This window comes from Ixodes scapularis, unplaced genomic scaffold, assembly GCF_016920785.2.
Source record: "Ixodes scapularis isolate PalLabHiFi unplaced genomic scaffold, ASM1692078v2 PGA_scaffold8__174_contigs__length_109621045, whole genome shotgun sequence".
Lineage (NCBI taxonomy): Eukaryota > Metazoa > Arthropoda > Arachnida > Ixodida > Ixodidae > Ixodes > Ixodes scapularis.
In genome coordinates, this window is record NW_024609883.1 from 6,604,976 (window position 1) to 6,626,071 (window position 21,096).

Below are 21,096 nucleotides of genomic sequence, written 5' to 3' on the forward strand. Positions count from 1 at the left end.
AAAAAACAATAATAAAACGCTTGGTATATCACAGCTTTGACAACGCTTCACATGTGTGAGGTTCGATGACCGACAGAGAACAGGGTTCGTACAGGATTCGAAGAAAGATATTCAAGGATATTCAAGGAATTTCAAGGCCCTGTGGGAATATTTTCAAGGACCTAACTCGGTGCCACACATGACAGATTTCAATAAAGCACTCATGTCAAAAGATCGTAGGTATCATTTTTATTGCACTAAACGAAAAGAAAAAAATATTTCTTGCAAACTTGTTTGCATTGCACTAAGCCAAAATAAAAATTGTTTGCAAAACCACTTGTGGTAACTTCAGGGAAGCTCCTGCAGCTTTTCCTGTATTTGTTGGCTGATGCTAAGCAGCTCCTCGGCCTTGCTTTTTGCAGTTTTCCTAAGACTATTTGATTTTACAATGTATGTGAGGTCATTTGCTTTTTCTGCGTAGGCATCTGCTGAGGCTGTGAGATCAGCTATAGTTGCTTCAAGTTTCCTCTTTCTTGCTTTCATGGTGTCTATCTCTTCATCAATGCAGCGCTTTTTTGCCTGCTTCACACCTTCACGCCGCTTCTTTTTTTCTGCTTCCAAATATGCACTGTACTGCTGTCTCGCAGCTGACACAGCAGTCCTCAGTTCTTTCGTAAGTGGGATGTTGAGGACACCACCTGCCTTTTCCACTGCATCACACACAATCTGTTGAGAGACGTAGGAAAGGTCCTTCAGATTCTCTACCGAAACCTGGCGGTTTACACTAAACCCTCGCTCCACAGTTGCCTGTCCATGGCTTAGGACAAGCAAGAGTTTAACTACTTTCCAGAGCTCTGTATACGATGGATTAAACTTCATGAGCTCAGAGAAATACTCATCTATCCTGTTCACGCTCTTTTCAAAGAGTCGCAGGTGATGTTTCTGTTCCTGCAAGAAGTCGGTGTACTGTGCCAGTACCGTGTCTCGTTGGTGATCAGTCATCCTCCCTGCGGTGATGAGGACGTCCAACACTTTTCTAAAACAAGGAAGGCACTCATCTGGCCTTGAACACATCTGTCGTGGGTCCAATGAGGAGAGGCCCCTAACCACTGGGAATTTCAAGGGGCTTCTCTCTAGGACTTTCTTTGCCACGGCGATCAGGAACTGTTTACATTCCATCCGAAACTGAAACACGTCCTTCAAACTGGCTTTGGCTTTCTTGACGATCTGCTCAGCTGTATGGCCTACATCCACCTTTTCAATTGGAGTATGATTGGAGTATGATTGTCCGGGTTCTCAATGTCCACCCTCAGGAGGCCGGTGAGTCCTTTTGATGCTGACAAGACTGAGCACTTCAGAAACCTTGTTAGCAGTTTCCGGACAACAGTTTCCAAATCTCTTGCAAGGAAGAAGACCATCGGTCTATCTGTTTGATACTCTGTTAGGAATGGCTTGAGTGCCATGGCAACACCCAGCGCAAAGTTGAGCTTTGCCGGCACCAAAGAGTCGCTGCAGAACTCAACCAAGTTCTGAAAAGATCCACATTTTGGCAGGTTTACTTCTTTGCTTCTTGCAGCCTCAACAAACTTTTTGATGTCGCACCACAACAACAAGGCTCTCTCAATTACTGCGACGTTCTCTACCCAGCGGTGAGGAACAAACTTTAGGGGAGATGTTTCCTGCCCAGTGACTGTTGTAAAGTCTTCCCTTCTTGCTGGAGAGCTCTCAAACAGTGCGCTCAGACTAGACAGTAAGCAATCTAGTCCCCACCTACTTGATGCAACGCCTGCCCTGTAGGCGTTGTGCATTGTGTGGAGGCCACAGGTGCCAATGTCCACACACAGAACTTGGTACGCTTCTTGCAGGTGCACTTGGAAGTTCTTAAAGAACTTCAAGTTGACATTGGGACCATCCATCGATATCTGAAGGATCTTCTCAAGAGGCAAAGGTTCAAGTGCGCTCAACAGCTTTTCTTGTATGTCCTCGGCCGTGGAGTGCCCCATAAACACCGAGTTGTAGTACCGTGTTGTCACCTTGTGAGACGATTCCCAACACCTTACGTGCACCTCCATTTGTTTGCGATGCAAATAGTCGTTTGAAGACTCGTCAAAAAGCACCACGTAGTGCTCACACTGGTCGATTTTCCGCTGCAAGGCCGTTAGAAAGAAAGGTCTCAGTCCATGGCACGTCACATAGGCGCATTTCTTTTCTCCGCAAGAAAACGCTTTTGCCACCTCACTGTCTGGGAACATGTGTTGGAACAACTTGCCCGATTGTGATGATGAGCGGTAAGAACAGTGGGATGTGACGACCTTCAGAGTCCACAACACTTCGGCGTTTGTCACTAACTCGTGCGTCTTGCAAGCAGCGTTTATGTTTGGTAACAGCGGTGGAGGCGGGACAGCGGATCGTTCACTCGTGCCCGGAGCCAGGTAATTGTGCACCGAGCTGTTGGCTGCGATCTTCATGATGCCGGTATGTTTAGCGCTCTTCATATGGCTCTTCAATGCCGATTCGCCCATTGCGGCGACATCGAAAGTTTTTCCGCACGGCTTGCATCTTGCACGATGCTGATTTGTCGTATCTGGCGCCACCCAGTCCTTATATTCATCACTGCACAGCCACGCACCTTGAAACTTGCTTTTGCCGGGCATTTTGCAACGACCGACGACAAAACATGAGGCCAATGGCGGAAACAGTGCCCGGATGAGATTGGATTCGGGTCTGCTCCAATGTGGCCAACCATCCAATGAATATCGGCTAAATCTAAACAAATAGAGATAACTTAGACCAAAACGAAACAAAAACGATAAGCATAATAAAAATAAACAATACATACCCGAATTTGTTTTTATAAATAGCCATTCACAGATTTTCAAGGTCTAGCCAAAAAAATCAAGGGCTTTCAAGGGCCCTGCAAACCAAATTTTCAAATTCAAGGGTTTTCAAGGTCTAGCAAAAAATCCAGGATTTTCAAGGGCCTTGAAAACCCAATTCTTAAATTCAAGGGTTTTCAAGGGTTTCCAGGACCTGTGCGCACCCTGAGAGAACCACCGCTGGCCGTGCTCCCGAAGCGGGGAAAAGCAATTTATGGAGACCGATCATATTATCAGAAAGGTGCAGACTAGGGAGCCTTCATGTGCGCGAAGCGCACATGGAGGCACTCTAATGCAGACAATCCAGGAAAAGTATTCTTGCAACTATGAGGTTCCAGTTGTACTTACACATGCATTATCGTCAAATTTGACGGAGTTCCTTCCAACACTAAAGAGTTGTCAAGAGTGAAGATTATAAAGGAGGATATCAGCAGGAATCTATTGTCTGTTTACTGAAAACAAAACAAGCATCAGAAAAACGCATTTGGGCGGCCGGGGAGGCCAGAAGCATGGACTGCGCGCACCCAGCGTGGAACCAGCGAATGAGAGGGCACTCCTAGCAATCTGTTTTCAGAGCCACGGTATGCCGGCTGCCGGCCAAATGTCCACTTTAATTCTATTATGGCTTTCGAAACGTAAATACACGCTCGAGAATTTTCAACAATATCACGCGAGCGCCGACCGGCCTGTAGATCAGCGCATCGTCATGGCGCGAAGTAGCGATATCAATGACAGTACGCGCGTGCGCAGAAGAAACGCGCCCAAGTCGGCGTCGGCTGCTAAGCTGTTTCCCCAATCACAACCCAGCCCTGGCGCAACGCCCACCGCTTGCTCCACCCCATAAGCAGGGGACCTAGTAATCAAAGCGACACACACAGTATGCAAACACGAACAGCAGCCAGTAGGTTTAGGCCATATTACAATGAAATTTAGCGTAGCTCTTTCTACCATAGTTGCAAACACATGTAAAAGGTTTCAAATAAAATGACCGAGTAGGCGGCCAAAAATCCGCGACTGAATGTACTTCCGCGAGGTACATTTTTTGAAGTAAATATCTGTCAAAATAAAATGAAAAACGAAAAAAGGGCCTCTAATGACAATGAACGCACTCTTCTTCTATAACATTCTAAAATTTGAAATAAATTGCTCCAATTGTGCACCCTGTACCACTGTACTACGAAACCATGTTTTGCCGAAAAGGCCAATGTTCGCGGGTGCCCACTGAATTAGCGTTTTGCACTAGGAAAACAAATCCTACATCAGAGGAAAGATAATGTTGTACAGGACAAGATGATATATAACACATAATTTTAGAAAGCTTGAACACGCCACAATCGCATTTCGAAAACGTGCGGAAAACGTCATATGTCATGGCCGCCGTGGGACCGCAGCCTTAAAGGGATACTGAACCGATATCTGAACTTTTCAAAATAAGCCCCGGACGAGCTGCCCGGGACGTTACTATACCTAAAAATCAAGACCATACCAAGGGATGGTGATCGGATTATTATATTTCTTTGATTGAAGAGCCGCGTTCGAGCAATCCGTCGGCCGGAAGCCGCCGGCGCGATTGACGCCACCGCGGAGGAGCCCTAGCGGAACTGACGTCACAGACCTCTCGCTCCTTGGCAGACTCGGTTGTCCCGCTGCAGTCCTAATGGAGAACCGCGCCGAGTGTTCCTCATTCTGATCCAGTTTCTTCAATAATTATGCCGCGGTACTGCGCTGCACAAGACTGCTCGAACAGCGTATGTTACAGCGGCAGGCCTGCGCACAAGTTTCCGAGTGAGCCCACGTTGCGGAAGCTGTGGATTCGCGCGGCCCGTCCTTCCCAGCCAACATGGAAGCCCGCCAAAGGCGATTGTCTTTGCACGGAGCACTTCGAAGACGAGGACTACAAGACGAGCCCGAAGTTGCTGCAAAGTCTGGGCTTGCCTGTAAAACAGGCCTATTTGAAGCCTGACGTGGTGCCATCGCTCTTCACGCGAAAACGCAAGCGAGAGCGGCACAGCGGCGCCGTGGAAAAACGGCGACGGAAAGAGGTGAGCGCAGTTACTAAAATATTTTTCTGCTTGTTTCTGAGAGGAAAGCACGAATGCGAGTGGTCGTGAGATTAGCGTAGTACATTGCGCGACGCTGTTAGCGCAAGCCTGCTAACTCGCCTTTGAGGACGAGCGCGGAGAAACGCCGAGATCGCGTTTTCGCTAGCAGCGTCGCGCAGGGTAAGTGTGTACTATATCCGTGTTCGCTATCGTGCCCTTAGCCGGACGAAAGGTTGCCGCCAATCGCAGGTGCTCCACTGTCGGTATCGTGTACATGGCGAGACTGCAGCTATACTCTGTTTCACCTTATGATGTACCGCAGGAAAGGCTACAAGCTCGAGCTTGTAGCCTTTCCTGCGAGCTCACAGCGTAGGCAGCTGCCTACGCTGTGAGCTCGCGATTCTTGCCTTCGTTGCGGTACAACATAAGGTGAAACGGAGTATAGTAGCTGCGGCGATGGCACTCGGTTTTCGGGCTCATTTGCTAGAAACTTGCTTTGAAGCTACGAGCTTGCGCCGGCACCTTTGGCTCAGTTGTGAAGGCTGGTATTTATCTTTATTACTACTGATAAATGCCAGCTAATTTTAATTTGAGAAATTTGGCATAAACCAATAAATATCGAATTTTGATTTGGGCTACCTGAAAATGGCACATAGGACCGAGCTGAACCATTCCTGGGAGAATGTGGTTAATTGATGATCTACATACTTCCTTTTGGTTTGCAGCGGGTATATTCCGAGCTTGAGCAGGATGTGCAAACTCCGCGGCATCTTGAGCATGTGCTATTCTTCATTGTGGCGCATAAGGAGATGCTGTTGAATTTCGGAATAGGGTACTCACAGTATGAGTGCCACGCCATTTAGAAAAGTGTGCCTGTATACATCATTCTGTTTTGGAAAACTCATTTTCCTCTCTGGTCTGCTCTCCCTGATGAGGTGGTCAAGCTGCTGTCGCTTCATCTGTTCAGTGTTAACCTGGAAGGCAGTTTCTCTCAACTGCGGAAAATAAATGAAAAAGAGCGCTGCAGTTTTTTTTAATGAGAACCTTGTTATGGTACATATTTCCACCCCTTGTTTATATTTCTGATTACTGTGACGATATCTTAGTTATAGACCAACACGCGGCCCTGACGTCACGCAGCTGCGGTGGCACTCTTGACGGCACTGCGCAGGCGCAGAGGCTTCACTTCACGTGAATTCGGTTTCTGCGTTCGCACAGTCCCCACACCTGGTGTGGGCAAATGCAGGCTTTTTTGTAAACAGTGTGCCGGTTTATAAGATCTTGTTTCGTCTATGTTCTTCCCATACATTGAATACATGCTCGCAGTAATGCTTCACGTCGACAAGTGCTGAGAATGCCTAAAAACCTGGTGGTGTATGGAATTAAATTGCAGCAAAAATCAATTCTAGTGCCAAAAATAGATGCTGCTAAACGCGTGCCAATTTAGAACAAAAATAAACACTGCGAAATCTTTTGCTGAGTTACTCTGTCTTAATCTCGCGGAATGTGGTGTTTATTTATAAAGTTCACTAAGAACACCAGCTGGCCATTTATGACAATTGCACCCCAATCAAGAGGTTATTACAAGTGTTGTTCAATTTCTCGACTCGAGGCAAGGCCACTAATTAACCTCGGTCGTCATTCGACCGTTTCATCTTAGTGTTCATGACTGTGCACTTGACGGTGTGATTTGCTTACCAGTTCAAGCAAAGTCAAGATGAGGAGGGTACACAGAGTGACATGAGCCTAACGAAGATAAGGGCTTGGGCCAGTCACCCTCATTTGAGCAGAACCTGGGTGTTAGCAGCATATTGACAGTGTGTTTGTTTGCATGTTGTAAGTTTTTATGCCTATCATTTATAGATAATTGCTGAATTGCTGGAGGCACCGGCACAAGCAAAGGCCACACTCATCGCTGAAGAAGTCAGCACATCGTCAACCCCTTCTGGTGACGACACTGAGCAAGCTCCTGACTCTGGACATGAACCAATGCATGATGCAAATGCTGGCATCGAAGAACCTTGTTCGAGCTCAGGTATGTGCGCCAATTGAAACTACTCGGCTGACATATTTTAGTACTGAATTCTGCCAAATTAGGGTAATCTAGCCTATTGCTGATTACATGAGCCAAGGATGATTTTGTTTTGAAAGACACTTTATTTCCTCTGCTGTGAACAGCCCCCTCCATCAGTAATGCCAAACAGGCTCAACCTGACCTTCGGAACGCTGCTACGCAGACCTCGGGCATCTACAGAAATCGAGGTATGTATCTGCAAGAAGAAATTTCACAGAAGGCAGCATTGTTCAGATCGTTGTAACACGTTATGATGGCACAGGCATACAAGTCACCTTGAAGACTTCATCACGAAAGTCCCAAACGAATCCTGTCCTCGTGACACCACGATGCTCCTCACCAAATCATGTCCCCCAGGCTCCATTGGATTGGATGTTGCCTGAAGGGCTGACTCTGTCGCCGCAGCCGCCAGTGCGCAGACAACCAGCTCCACCACCGGACCCACCACAGCTGCCAACAATAAACAATGAGCTGCCCAGTGCAGGCCAGGAAGAGTCTGTTGAAGAGTGTCCCACGGAGCTGCCAGAGCCACACGTGGAAGCAGACAGCCTATACCTCCCCTCTGACGCTAGCTTCCTCATGATGATGTCCGACACCGGCTTTCTGAGGTTGGTATCAGTCGGATATATGTCATCTTTAGTGACGAGTATGAGAGGGTGTGTAAGAGGTTGCTTTTTTCTTTTCTTTTTTTTATTCCAGGGATGCACAGCAGAACACTGCATCTGACAGCGCACTCAGTCAGCATGAGAGCAGCAAAAGCATCGACTACGTCTCGGAACGAAAGTTTATTGTTTTCGAGTCTTGTTTGGACGAGCTACTAGGTAATTGTCCCGAGTGCACTGCACTGTGCCGCATCACAGAGAAGAAGATCAGAGGGACATGTCTCCGGGTGCACAGAATGTGCAACAATGGCCACCAACACACCTGGACCAGCCAACCATCAGTGAATAGGAGGGCCCTGGGCGATGTGCTCCTAGCTGCAGCAACGCTCTTCTCTGGGAGCATCGTCAAAAAAGTGCTAAGGCTCCTCCACCAGATGGGCGTGCCCTGTTTATCGTACGAGACATACTTCAAGATTCAGGGTGCCTTCCTTCTACCAGCGATCAGACAGGTATGGCACGTTTTCAAGCTTTTCCTTTCCTGTGAGAGGTGTATTTTAGGTGCCAATATTTCAGGCTCAGCACTCCTATGGGATCCTGAATGGTGTAGTACATGCGTAGGAAGCACCATATGTTTCTGTCTACAAGTCACACGCTCCTATAAACGGCTGTTTTTACAAAAAGCTTGATATATACATGTTTGCAAGTGCGTCTTCAGGGTGCCTCCATCTTGCCGAGTTGGGTTGTGCTTGGGCGCGGCCATAGTCTGATTACGACACCTTAGTGAGGCATCGTAATCGAATTTAATGCGCCCAAGTGCACTCCAACTGGGCAAGGTGGCGGCGCCCCGAGGCCGTACTTGCAAACGTCTATAGGTGGCACATCTTTATACGGGCTGCAAGGCAAAACTGCATTGATAAGCTGTCATATGTATATTGTAATATAAGCACAAGTAAGAGCCAGCTTCAATGTTCTTGCGAACTACCGTGGGAAATTTGTTCTGATATGGCCGGCTGTAAGCTCTGCTGGAAGCCGGCATATTGCCAAGGTTCCAATTGTAAGGAAAAGCTGATCCGCCGACCCGAAGGCCACATCTAATGGATCTAGGTCTGTACGATTCAATACACTGCAGCACCCGAGGCTACATCTAATGGATCTAGGTCTGTGCGATGCCATACAAACTACAGGCTCTGCCGATTCTCCTTTGTTGTAACTTTGATACGGCCTTGCACAGCTATGGCTTATACTTGCAAAAAAAAGCGGTGTAAGTCGCACCTCTGTGTAAGATGCAGTGACAGGAATTTGAGGAAAGAAACAACTTATGTGCTGGAAAATATTGTAAATAGGGAGAGCTGAGATGTCCTCTGTTCCTCTGCACCTATTTTTACCACACTCCTGGGGTGGAAAGGTACCAACTGTGTGGGCAAAGCAAGTATATACAGGGTTCATGGCACATACTTCAAGCTCTAAACGTGGAGGCAACGTTTTTAATTAGTTCTTATTCTCCTGCTTCGTGACTGATTGCACCTACTGGATAAGTGTACAGTGTAAAGGGCAGATTTTGATTTGGGGAATAAGTAAAAGAATCAAAAATAAATGTTTCCCAGGCCGATCGTAAAGATTAATCGGCGAGTACTCTATTTTTTATACGGGGTGGCATTTCTTCAAGGTTAAAAAAACGAGCCCGCTCTTGAGAAGGCGGCTCCTCGGCAGCCAAACTGTCCTTGTTGATTGCTACGAGGGGAACAAGACCTGAGCAGGCAGGGGTGTATGCGACCTAAATAAGTGCAAAACTATGCTTCTTGAGTTTCAATTCGGAAAATGTCAAAAGCTATTCATCAACTAGCCCTTGCATAGATAATAGAAAGTAAAAAAGTGTTTTGCCAATCTACCTAGTAGTGCATATGTGCCTTCAATATTTATACTCACGACTCGGAGCATTTCATCCCCTCATTTTGAAAAGAAAGAAAGACGAATTACAATTTGTCAATGCTTTGATCGCATTTACTGGGATTCAAACTTAAATGCTGAACTTCCATGGACGTTCACATAAAGAAAAGAAGCTTGCAGTATACTTATAGGTGAAATGAAAAGCATGTTCAGGATTTATGTTTGTTTACAAAAGTCTTTGCAAATAAACTTCCAGGTGTGGAACAGGAAACAAAACGAGCTCTTCGAGCAAGCAAGTGGACGAGAACTGGTCCTCGCTGGTGATGGGCGGTCAGACTCCCCCGGGCACTCAGCAAAATATGGAACGTACACCGTCGTCGACGTGTCAACGAAGAAGGTTCTCCATGTGGAAACAGTGCAGGTAAATTTCCCCTGCTATAAATGTTCTGATGCTTCTGTTCTTCTGGAATGAAACCTTTCTGTAATTAATTGAAAATGAATGGCGAAAACAACTTGTTTCAGACATGGGTTGTCTCATTCAACAGCTCTAGTTGACTTCGTTTTGGATACTTCATGTTCGGTGTGATAATGCAATGTTTTATTTGTCACTTCAGTCCAACGAAACGAAGGGCAGCTGGGCAATGGAGCTCGAGGGCCTGAAAAGGACTCTACTGATTTGTGAAGCCAATGGATTGACTGTGGGAGGAATCATCACTGATCGCCACTCCATGATCAAGTCATTCCTTGCCAAGTGGTACCCCCAGATTCGGCACATGTTCGACTGCTGGCACGTTGCAAAAGGTGAGCCATAAGTAATCGGGGTTCCAGGTTATGCAAAAACAAAAAAAACATTTAATTGCAGAACACTCCTACCCTTGCCTGTCACTATACTTTGTTTCTGCGTATGTTGCACTGCAGGAAAGGCTACAAGCGGGAGCTCCTTGCTGTATGGCAACTGCTCGGCGGCACAAGCTCTCGTGCAGCAGGAGCAGCTGCCAAGGCCATGAGCTTGCGCTTCTAGTTTTCGCTGCAGTACAATATAAGCTGAAACATAAGCCGTGTTTACATGAATGCGGCTTAGTCGCATCGAATCCAGTTGTCGCATTCAATGCGGTGATGTAAACAAACAATACAGTAGGGAGAGCGCATCGCATTCAAGTCGCTAGACAGAGGTGGATTGAGATGGCGAATGCACATTTATTCAAAACATGTAAATGGAGGTTCCATCGCAATTTGGATCGGGGAGGATTATGGGAAGGCACCCGCTCTGGGAGCAAGCGAACAGCTGAGAACATGGCGGCAGCCACCCTCGGCGGCGGCGGAGAGCAGTCCGTGTGGTCGCCCGCAATATTTTCTCCAGAGAAGAACCGCAAGCTTTTATTGTCAAACTATGTGAGCGACATATAGCAAATCTGCTCGGTAAAGCGGCCCTTGTCCAGGCCTCGCGAAATAGGACCTTCGTGTCCGAAGGAGTCCCTAGAGCCTTCAGTGCAAGGACAGACGCCGATAGCTCTGAGCACTGCATGCTAGGCAGAAAGAGGAGCTCCAACCTCGGTGCCGTTCCTGGCTGTGCCAGAGCCTTTCGGCCTCAGGGTCCGGTCGCGGTTGGCAAGGTTGGGCGAGATGGCGTCCCCAGAGCGGTTGGGAACGATCTCGCTCACCAGGCCATGCGCATGCCGACTTGGAGCCCAAACTGCTTGGGTTTTGATGTTTCTTCCGTCCCGTAACTATTTGCGCAGCTACGAAGACAGCAGGCACAAACTTTACACTCGACGAAAGCGTCTAAAAAGTAAAGTGTCCTAGAGTGAGGTATCGCCATGTTTTTTTTATACTTGAGAAAATGGGGCAGGATTGGGTTTTTCTTGTTTTTGGTGTTCATAATTATGAACTCTTTATTTTGTCAAGCTGTTGTTTCTGGCAATGTAAGCTTGGTGCTTAGCAGAATGAATACAATGCTTCATTTTTCAGGCATCAAGAAACGCATGGTCTCAGCTGGGAAACTCAAATCCCTTGTGGGACTCCAAGACTGGGTGCAGGCAACTGTCAAGCACCTCTATTGGTGTGCGTAATCCAGCGATGGAGCGCCAGAGGAGATCCTTCCTAAGTGGACTTCCCTGGTGGGACACGTGGCTGACTTGCACGAACATGCCGACCCCCTGTATCCAAGGTGCCAGCACGGAGACCTGGGGAAGAAAAAGTGGCTTCCTGAGGGCAAGTAGACCACAGCATATTAACAGTGTTGACATGTTAGTGTTTCATACCAAGTGATGCTGTGAATTATACACCAACTCATGTTTGCAAACAAACAGGTCCGGCCGATAGCAGTGCCACACATTGCGCAATGAGATGTGGGCAGACATGCTGGTCTGCCCACAAGTCTAAAACAAATTTTGCCTTGCACGCATGCTTGTCAAAGCCTTATGATTATTTACATTGAATCGTTTATAAGAGGAAGACCAGCGCTCGTGGACCATAGAATTACACTTTCAGCGTTCTCCTCAATGCTTGGGTATTTAGAAAAAGGTCTGCTGCGACGCTGTCTGCTTTTGTGTGGTATGAATACCCGGCCGATTCAGTCAAGGCAATCCGTTTTCCAAAGACGTTGCCATGCTGACAATTATCGCATTCATTTAGGCTTAGAAATGGCCAGAATGGAAAGACTAAAAAATGTGGCAAGGTCATTGCTCATGCTTTGCGATTTAAGTGAGGTAAGGCAAAGTGAAGGCTCCTGCACCATTCGTTGCTGATTAACGCACCCGATACTGCAGCTACAACGACATATTAGTTCCAAAGCGAGCAGCGCTAACTCACCGGGGCACTGCCATGTTTCCCCGCATCTCTACCGAGCCAGTCGCGTGATTTCAAAATCCCTCGCCTAGGTACTGCAGTCAACTTGTAGCCATAGTTAGCGCTTCAAGCAAACAGGCCCTGGTGTGCCTTTTCTAGTGGAACCGCAATTTGCTCACACATAAAACTTTTGAATTGGCCTCAGGTTGAATTCTTTAACAATTTCAACCAAGTTGTTGTACTGGTTCTTAGTTTCAAGGTGTCTGATTATGAATGTGGCAAGTTTACTGGCTCTCTATACTGGTTAGTCCGTGTGGCAGCCAGGGAAGAACCTATGACTGCTGGTAGAGGGGAGTGAGCCGATAGGTGGTAGCTTCAGCTTTCTTCCGCGTGCATCGTTACCGCGCGGTGTTTATACGGACCGCTGGGACCTGTACTTACATGTTCGGGCACACGAGTCAACCAAGCATGACGATTTGGTGCATCATGCCTTTGCAAAATTAAAATCGGCATCGCTTGGTCTATTCGATAAAAAAATCTAGGCATCATAAACACAGGCAGTAAGCAGGACTGGTAGCAGCCTATTAAACTTACCCAATTTAATCTGTTCTCATCAGCTCTAACCCTTTTATTAACCTCTGGATATCATATATTTTTAATTTAATTACACAAAACTACTACTTTTTCTTATGAGCCTTAGTGTTATTGTTGTAATAGCAGATTTGAAACCACACAGTCTGTAATACAAGTGTCCTACTTTATCCAGGACTTCAGGCACACGACAAGCTAAAGAGCATCGTGCTGTCAAAGCCACTGCTGAAGGACATCCCGCAGCTCTCAACCTCAGCGCAAACCTATGCAACTGAGTGCTTTCACAGCACTGTGAACCAGTTCGCACCGAAGTCGACACACTTCGGTTACGAGAGCATGCAGGCAAGGTATGCAAGCTAACCAATTGTTTGCATGTGCCCGCTAAAGTCTTCACTTTTCAGAGTCTTTGTGGCAGCGCTGCATTTCAACGAAAACAGCGACAGGCCACAGGCGACTACTAAGGAAGGCAAAAAAAGGTTCCTGGTCAAGCGGCCTAAACAAACAAAGAGGCCGATTGCATCTCCCATGAAAGGGCCCTGCACATACGGTAAGCTGTCAAAACGAGTACAACTACCAGCTTCTAACATCTAGTCTTAATTTCAGCCTATGTACAAGAGCTCATGAAGGAAACCCTTGCCCTCAATTGCCACTACCCGTCGTACCGAGCTGCACGAAAGGCCAACTGTGTCGAGGCTCCCCCAACTCTGTCCAGTGGATATGAACGCCCCAACAAGGACCTGCTCATCTCTAACCACCGTTCCCGGTTCAACTGCTAAGCTGAAGCTGAAGGAACATGTACTGTCGGGGAAAAATCAAATGCGAACAGAAGAGCGCGTGGCTTGCGGTACAAGCTGCGCCGCCTGGAAGCGAGCCTAGGGGCGAGGGTGCATGGCCTACCCGATGAGTTTACGCCCTTCGCTCGGCACTCCCCAAGCTTCAGCAGTGCGCCTCTTAGTGCACTGAAAGCTATCACCACTATCTTTGCTCACTCGGCGCATGCGGCACAAGGAAGCTTGCTGCTTGTAGCAGCTAAAGCGCGCACTCTCTCGGAGCGAGCAAAGATAGAGGTGGTAGCTTTCAGTGCACTAAGAGACGCACTGATGAAGCTTAGGGAGCGCCAAGCGGAGAGCATAAACATATCGGAGTAGGCCACGCACCTTCGCCCCTAGGCTCACTTCCAGGCAGCGCAACCTGTACCGCAAGCCACGCGCTCCTCTGTTTGCATATCATTTTTCCCTGACAGTACATTGTGCAGGAACTTGAAACATTTATTTACACTATGCACAAGCAGCAAAGCAGTTCGATCTGACGTGTCAATCGCATCTGTTCCGAGCACGAGCCCCCGGTCGCCAGCCCCTTGCCACGAGCTCCTTTTCAAAACGTCTGTGGCCCATTTTCTCGTCTTAGGTCTCCGATTGTTGGTACAGACTCCCCACCGAATGGGTGTTACCCCATTTTAAATTTGTTATCTCTAGCGGATAGAGAAGTTGGTCTTTTCAGAAGACTGCCCCTGTCCGGGCGCACTATACACGCACAAATCCTGCTGTCTCGCCCACAGAAAACCTTTTCAACTCTTCCTATCTTCCGGAGTAAACGTGGGAGCTGTTCCTTCAGAAGGACGAGCCCGCCCACCTCCAGACGTGGCGATTGCTGGCCTTTTGTTTCAAGGGCAGATCGAAGTTCTCTCGGGTAGTCTGACCTCCCGTTACCCAGAGTCTGTTAAAGAATGCTTTCCTTTGTTTCCATATTTCTCGGAGCATCTCTGGAGACGACGCAAAGTCTTCTCTTTCAGCCACTGGAAGTGCTGTCAGTCGTCCTCCCCTGAAAAAGCTAGTCGGTGTGAGCGGCTGGCCTTCGTCAAGCTCATTGTAAACGAATGTTGGGGGACAAGAATTTAGCATCGCCTCAATTTCGCATAGGACTGTGGACAACTCTTCTGCTGCGTTCATAGTTTTTCTCCCGATCACTTTTCTTAGTCCCACCTTCACGTATCAAACCAGTCGCTCGTAGAATCCTCCCCACCAAGGAGCACGCTCAACAATAAAACTCCCCTCGATGGTTGCATTGGCGAAGTGATTCACCACTTCTGAGTGTCGTAGGATCTTCCGAAGTTCTGCCAGGTCTCTGGAGGCTCGCTTGAAGGTTAGCGCATTGTTTGAGTAGATGATGCGGCAAAGTCCCCTCCATGACACAAACTTACGGGCAGCTACAAGAAAACTTCTCGTTGAAACGTCTGGTACGAGCTCCAAGTGGACCACCCGCGCCACTGGACAAGTGAACAGCGTGATGTACGACGTCCTTTGCCTGTATGTACAGCAGTCCTGCAAAATCTACACCAACTACCTCGAAAGGTTCAGCCTGCGTCGTTCTCGTACGCAGCAGAGGTCCCGCTGGAGCACTGGAGCACTCGCCGGAATAGCACTAAATCGCTGGCACGTTACACACAGCGCAGCATCTTCTTCACCAGCTCTCGTACCCCGAAGGATCCAATACCTCTCGCGGAGCTGGACTGGAGTGTGTCTTACTCCTGCGTGTAACACCATCCTGTGAGCGTCGATCACAAGTACCGTGGAATATCGATGCTCTTTCAGTAGTACGATAGGGTTTCGTTCATCGTATGTCATGTTGTTCGATCGGAGTCGCCCTCTTATGCGAAGCACTACCTCTTGGTTGATGAAACTACTGAAGTCTCGAAGAGGAGAAGTGGATGGGGTCTCGGTTCTGCTGGTCGCACGTCGAAGCTTGGCGGCAAACGCCGATATTAGCTTTTAGCCAATATGTCCGCGCTCCTTGGATTTCCTCTGCAGTCAGAGGCCCCGATTGTTTTCCCGTTGACCTAACGTTGTGAAGGAATCGAAACATCCACACTCTTGTTCTGTTGAGTTTTGAAGCTGAGCTGAATGCGGTGACATCAAGCAACGTTGCAGATGGTGTTGAAATGTCCAATATGTCAGCTCTCGGTCCCCTCTCCTCGAGCTTATATCGAGGTGGCTCCTCGCGCCTCTCCTTGGGCCATTCTTTAGCTGGCAGCGGCAACCAACTGGTCCCCGAACAACAGAGTGGAGTGGAGACCAATCCAAGGTGGTCAGACCTCGTGACATGAGGTCGGCGGGGTTCTCCTTTCCCGGCAGGTGGTGCCATGTCACACATTGCAGTTCTTCTGTGGCATTCCAGCAACCTTGTCATTTGCCAACCTGATGTCTGCCCTCTATGGAAGGCCGACTTCGCACCTCCCATAGGTCTTGGCGATCATAGTTTCGGAGTCTCGCATGACATCGTTGTCCGAAGGATCGTCCACCGATGCGTCGATGACACCCATCCTCTGAAGTTCCCAGAATTGCTTGAGGCTTGGCATGGGTTCGGGCTCTTGGACCGCCGTTCTCCGCATGACCACCCTGGAGCAACTAATAACCGGGGAGCTTGACCCTTTTCGTCCCTGAACCGCCCATCCGAATACGGGCTGCACTGCAGTCAAGCTTCCTCTGTCGGTGAATCTTTCCAATGATGTACTCCCAGTAGTGATCCGGGCCAAGCAGGATATTGATGCCCCGATGTTCCAGTCCGGTCATGGCATCTCCTACTAAGCAACCGAGCTCCTTTAATGTCGCGGCGATGGATTAATCTGGGCTCGGGAGATTTTGTTCGCAGATGGTAGGTGTTTCTAGCATGTCGATTTCATATTTTTTGTAGTACCGTTGGTCCCGCAAAGTAAGCTGCACCCTGCGAAACATACGTTCGGTGCTTTCGCCTCTGAACACGCCGAACGTGAGGATCTCCATCCCGAGTTGTTTGCAACCAAGTCTCTGGGACAGCTCCTCCGTAATGAAGGAACGTTGACTGCTGCTGTCAAAAAGAATTCGGGATAGTCTTCTTTTGTTTTTGTTCTCGGCCCATGCGGTCACCGTCTGCAAGAACACTGCTGGCTTGCAGTTCTTTCCATTGATCTGAAGACTGACCGGTGTTTTATCTTCGCTTTCTGTTTTATTCACCGCGAAAAGTCGTTCCAGTACGTAATCCGGGTCACACATAGTAGGCGCATGCCATCCTTGACACCTGGTGCAACACGGCGTGCTTCGGCACATTCTCGCCGTGTGGTTTGCTTTTGTGCAACGAAAGCATCTGTTGCCAGCCTGTAATCTTTGTTTTTTTTTTCTCAGTGAGCTCAATATTGGCGTTGCAGTCAGGTGTGGCGTGTTCTTCGGATTTGCAGAACTAACACTCTAAGCCTTCAGTCTTGCCATACAAGGCCGCTGCGGTAGAGTTTCGAAGGTTTGTGTAGTTTGAAAGTTTCTTCGGCAGTTCTTGTTTAGGGAAACGAATTGCAGGCTTACCGCCAAAGTCGTCCTCTTGTTCCTCTGACGTCCTTTCCCAGCTCTCGACTTCAACTCAAATAAATTTGAGTAGAGTCTGTAGAGCTCTTAGATGAACATTCTCTGTTGGAGACTCGGGACTGGTGCCCGTCACTGCGGTGGCGTTCTTGGTGTCCTCCAACGACATCTTCCGGTTGTAATCCAGGGACATGTCCTTCGGTAGTGCTCGCAGTAGGAGCGAGTAGAGCATGGCGCAGTAGGATTCCTCGCCCACACCCAGTACTCCAAGTCCCCAGATGTGCGCCTGAAGACTGTCGTACAAACGACGCAGGGTTCGGGCATTGCCCTGTAGTGGTACCTTCTGGATGTCCATCAGACTTTCCATGTGGTTGTGTACCAGAGTCTCTTGCTTGCCGAACCGCTGCTGTTGAAGGTCGATCGCGTCCGCATAGCATTGAGCGGTTGGCTGTAGTTTCGGATGGCAGCTGATCCATCTCCGGTAAGCGCTGATCTCAGGTAATTGAACTTTTTCGATGGAGTCAGTTCCAGATTCTCGTGGATTGTGGTTTCACTCCCAGAATGCTTGCCAAGTCTTCCGGTTGCCGTTGAACTTGATAAATTCTAATTTTGGAAGCTTGACTTTCTACGGCTGTTGCTCTCCAATCGTTCGAGGGACCACTTGCTCGTTGGCTGTTCTCCACGCCCTTCGCCTTCTTTCTGAGCTTCGTGAGGCATGTGACAATCTTGTCAGTATAATCTATGATTTGCGTGAACTCCATTTTCACGTCTCTTTCGGTAATCAAAGGCTCGATCGCGGCATCTACGTGGCCGAGTTGATCCCGAGAGAGGCTTATGCACTCAATCAAAATCTCTAGGTCATCGATGACTGCTGGAGTCAGCTGAAATAATTCTTTTGCCTCGCTGAGGAGTTTAGTTACTTGTGTTTGCAGAGTCTTCCGTTTCTTCTTGAGGATGTCCATGACCTTTCAGTCTTGTCTCGATGGAACGTTGCTTCTGTCGTTCGATAGGTATTGCTTCGGTCTACCAGATTCCCTTCGTCGAATCGTTACGTAGCGGGTTTCCGCACAAAATGCATGAACTTCTGGTGGTCATTGTTGGTTACGTTGATGCAAACATTTATTTACACTATGCACAAGCAACAAAGCAGTTCGATCTGACGTGTCAATCTCATGTGTTCCGAGCACAAGCCCTGGGCCATGCGCTCCCAGGCCACTAGCTCCTTGCCATGAGCTCCTTTTCAAAACGTCTCTGGCCCATTTCCTCGTCTCCAGTCTGTGATCGTTGTTACACATTGTTTGTAAAGTAAAAAATTGGTTAGTTTGCAATAAACAGTGAGTTTCTTATATGTCAAATATTGATCTCTTCATTCTAACATTAATTATGTACTGCTCGTGCAAGCTGTTGCTCCCAAGTGCTTGGTAGGAAAAGATACATATTTAGGAGGTTTGAAGGTAGATAGCATGCAAACTTACTCAGCACTTTGACTGCTTGAAGCCCGTGTAGTCTGCAGGGTTCGGGGCAGGGAACTCTTTGCGGACCCTGGTCACCACGCAGCTGGGCAAGGTGACCCGGTTCTCCTTTCCGAGCCTTCCGTGTATCCACCAAACAAATTGGCAGTATGCCGTGTACCTGTACTTACTGCAATGATAACATAATAAAGTTATTTAGTTACACTGCCAGGTATCCACTTGGAACTAGAAGGCATTCATTGTTTTTAGTTCGATGGCCAGCAGCAAGACACCACAAGCTGTAGTTTCATTAAAACATGCATATTCGAGCGAGCAAGCATGTAATGAATGGTTTGCTTCTAAATTTTGGGTATGTTTTTCAGGCCACCAATAAAAACCTGCCTGTGTCGGAAACTTCAATTGCCAACATTGAGGCACTGCCTTTTCTGGATCATCTAATGCAAATCTCGCTTTGCATCCTCCCTTTATTTACAAAGCGGTGCACATGATAGTAAAAAAGTATAGTAATTTAGTTTCACTGTACGTACGCATTTATCTCCTTTATGTTTCTTGTGCTGAGAGGCCGGCAGACTCTCAGCTTCCTGTACTCTAGGTCCAGGATATCCCTGTCCAGGCAGTACAGCTCGAAGAGCCTGTGTGCCGTGATGCAGGGAAGGCTCCCAGCCTTCTCTTTGACCTTGCACTGCTCCTTGCAGCACACACTTTCTGCTGGTGTGGACATGGTGCCACACCGGGATTCGCAGCAGCACCTGTTTCCCAAAGGTAGAAACACGAATTAGTGCATATGTCAACATTTCTGTAATGCTGTGTGGGCACTGGTGTGGCTACACACTTTGCCTCTTTCTTTTCTCAATCCAATTGTGTCACCCAAACACTGCTCAAGCCTCAGATGCCTTTTGGGAGTATCCACAACCACGATGCAGTCACTATACAGCAGCTACATTTTTGCGTATAATAATATAGTAATACTTTATTCATATTCCGGAATCTTTGACCCAGGCATAGAGGGCCGCAAAAAAGCAGTGCTGCCCATGCCACAAAGGCCTGAGTGCCCAACCTGGGGCCCAGCATTGCGCAAACACGTGCATAATAAAAAAAAACAACAAAAAAAAAACGTACAGCGCGCACGTGAGTACTTCGACGGTGTATCGGCACTACGTGCAGGTTCAAGCCCGCACGCAGCTGATGCATCTTCAATTTCTAACGCGCCTTCGCGGGACAGGTGCACGGGTAGCCCCTGCCTTAGCACTGACAGTTTCTAGCAAAAGGAGGCGCATCTTTCTGTAGCCCAAACGATGGAGCCGATAAGTTCAGGTTGGAGCTTACTCGCCGCCGCTCGGCGATACCAAGAGCATGTCAGTCACTAGTACACCTGATAACATAATATATAAAACCCCATTTATCATCGGTTCTTCGAGGCTACAAGTCAACTTCGCGCAACCCCAAAACAATCGGTTCTTCGAGGCTGCAAGTCAACTTCGCGCAACCCCAAAACAATCGCTCTCCCGGGCCTATGCAAGACATACGCTGCGCCATGTGCGCGTGTTCTTACCAGCGTGTGTTGAGTAGCCGCCGCCTGTCACTTCGCGGCAGAGCGTCTGGCGAGGACTCCGCTGCTGGCTCCGTTGAAGTTTCATTACTGTCCGACGTCGCGGACGGGTCGCAGGCGTAAGGCAGCACCTTACGCCTCTTCGCTGGCAGGTGCTCGCGCTCCTCATCCGACGGTACTGCGTCGCTCCCGCTGCAGCTACTGCTGCTGCTGCTGCCGCTCTTGGCGCACGCACGTGTCGCCATAACCACGCCACCGAGCTCGAGGTAAACGTGGCAGGTCACAGGTGACAGCAAACCAACAAAGTTGTGATTTTTCGTGTCTCCTGAGGCAGCTGCGCAAAGTCTCTGAGGTCTTTGACGTCACGAAGCGAGGTTCCGGAGACGCTCACCAGGGGCACCTTAAAATGCTTATTTTCCGGTTTATTAAAATTTACGTGGTATTTTCGCTTTACCAGCGCCAGTAAAAATTAAATGACGTGCCATTCTTGCGATTAAGACCAAAAACATCGACCCGATTTCACAGTTCAGTATCCCTTTAACCCCTCAAAGTTGCACGGCTGGGTCGGTTTTAGATAGTGGAAGGGCTGGCATACTAGCAATAAAGAGTGTCGCTGCAAGCTGGCGGCACACCTTGAACACACGCTACCTTCCTTTTCAATTGTTACTCTGCTTAAATTCGTCGCTCGTCTTTACACACCTGGTGTGGAGCCGAAATATGGCGAAGTTTAACATTGTTCACTGATGACAAAGAATACTGCAACTAAAGCTACAACACTTTTACAATATCAATGAAGGTATATACTATTGGCTATGACCCAGGAAACAAAGGCGATCCCTCTTACTCTCTGGCAAAGAGTCAAAATGCATACGAGTTTTCTTATAGGAATGCACAGGAGTGCAGGAAAAG

At 48.2% G+C, this 21,096-nt stretch overlaps 2 protein-coding genes and 1 pseudogene across 2 annotated transcripts; 1 reads left to right on the top strand and 2 right to left on the bottom strand.

The window, feature by feature from the left end:
- Nucleotides 1–266: 266 nt before the first annotated feature.
- On the bottom strand, nucleotides 267–2,633 carry LOC121047318 (annotated as a pseudogene).
- Nucleotides 2,634–4,463: 1,830 nt separating this feature from the next.
- Nucleotides 4,464–13,545, top strand: LOC115310672 (peroxynitrite isomerase THAP4-like). Its single transcript, XM_042286584.1, has 11 exons — nucleotides 4,464–4,897; nucleotides 6,761–6,932; nucleotides 7,076–7,159; nucleotides 7,234–7,579; nucleotides 7,671–8,082; nucleotides 9,717–9,881; nucleotides 10,075–10,261; nucleotides 11,429–11,671; nucleotides 13,014–13,185; nucleotides 13,240–13,385; nucleotides 13,442–13,545. Exons 1-8 carry the CDS (start codon nucleotides 4,565–4,567, stop codon nucleotides 11,527–11,529), a joined length of 1,800 nt encoding a protein of 599 aa, XP_042142518.1. The 5' UTR covers nucleotides 4,464–4,564; the 3' UTR covers nucleotides 11,530–11,671; nucleotides 13,014–13,185; nucleotides 13,240–13,385; nucleotides 13,442–13,545.
- On the bottom strand, nucleotides 11,556–20,472 carry LOC120843253 (P2X purinoceptor 7-like). The gene is made up of 4 exons (XM_040214543.3): nucleotides 20,191–20,472; nucleotides 19,166–19,387; nucleotides 18,642–18,807; nucleotides 11,556–11,643 (listed from the first exon to the last, which is right to left on the bottom strand). The coding sequence occupies exons 1-3, from the start codon at nucleotides 20,430–20,432 to the stop codon at nucleotides 18,642–18,644; spliced, it is 630 nt and encodes a 209-aa protein (XP_040070477.1). The 5' UTR covers nucleotides 20,433–20,472; the 3' UTR covers nucleotides 11,556–11,643.
- Nucleotides 20,473–21,096: the final 624 nt, after the last annotated feature.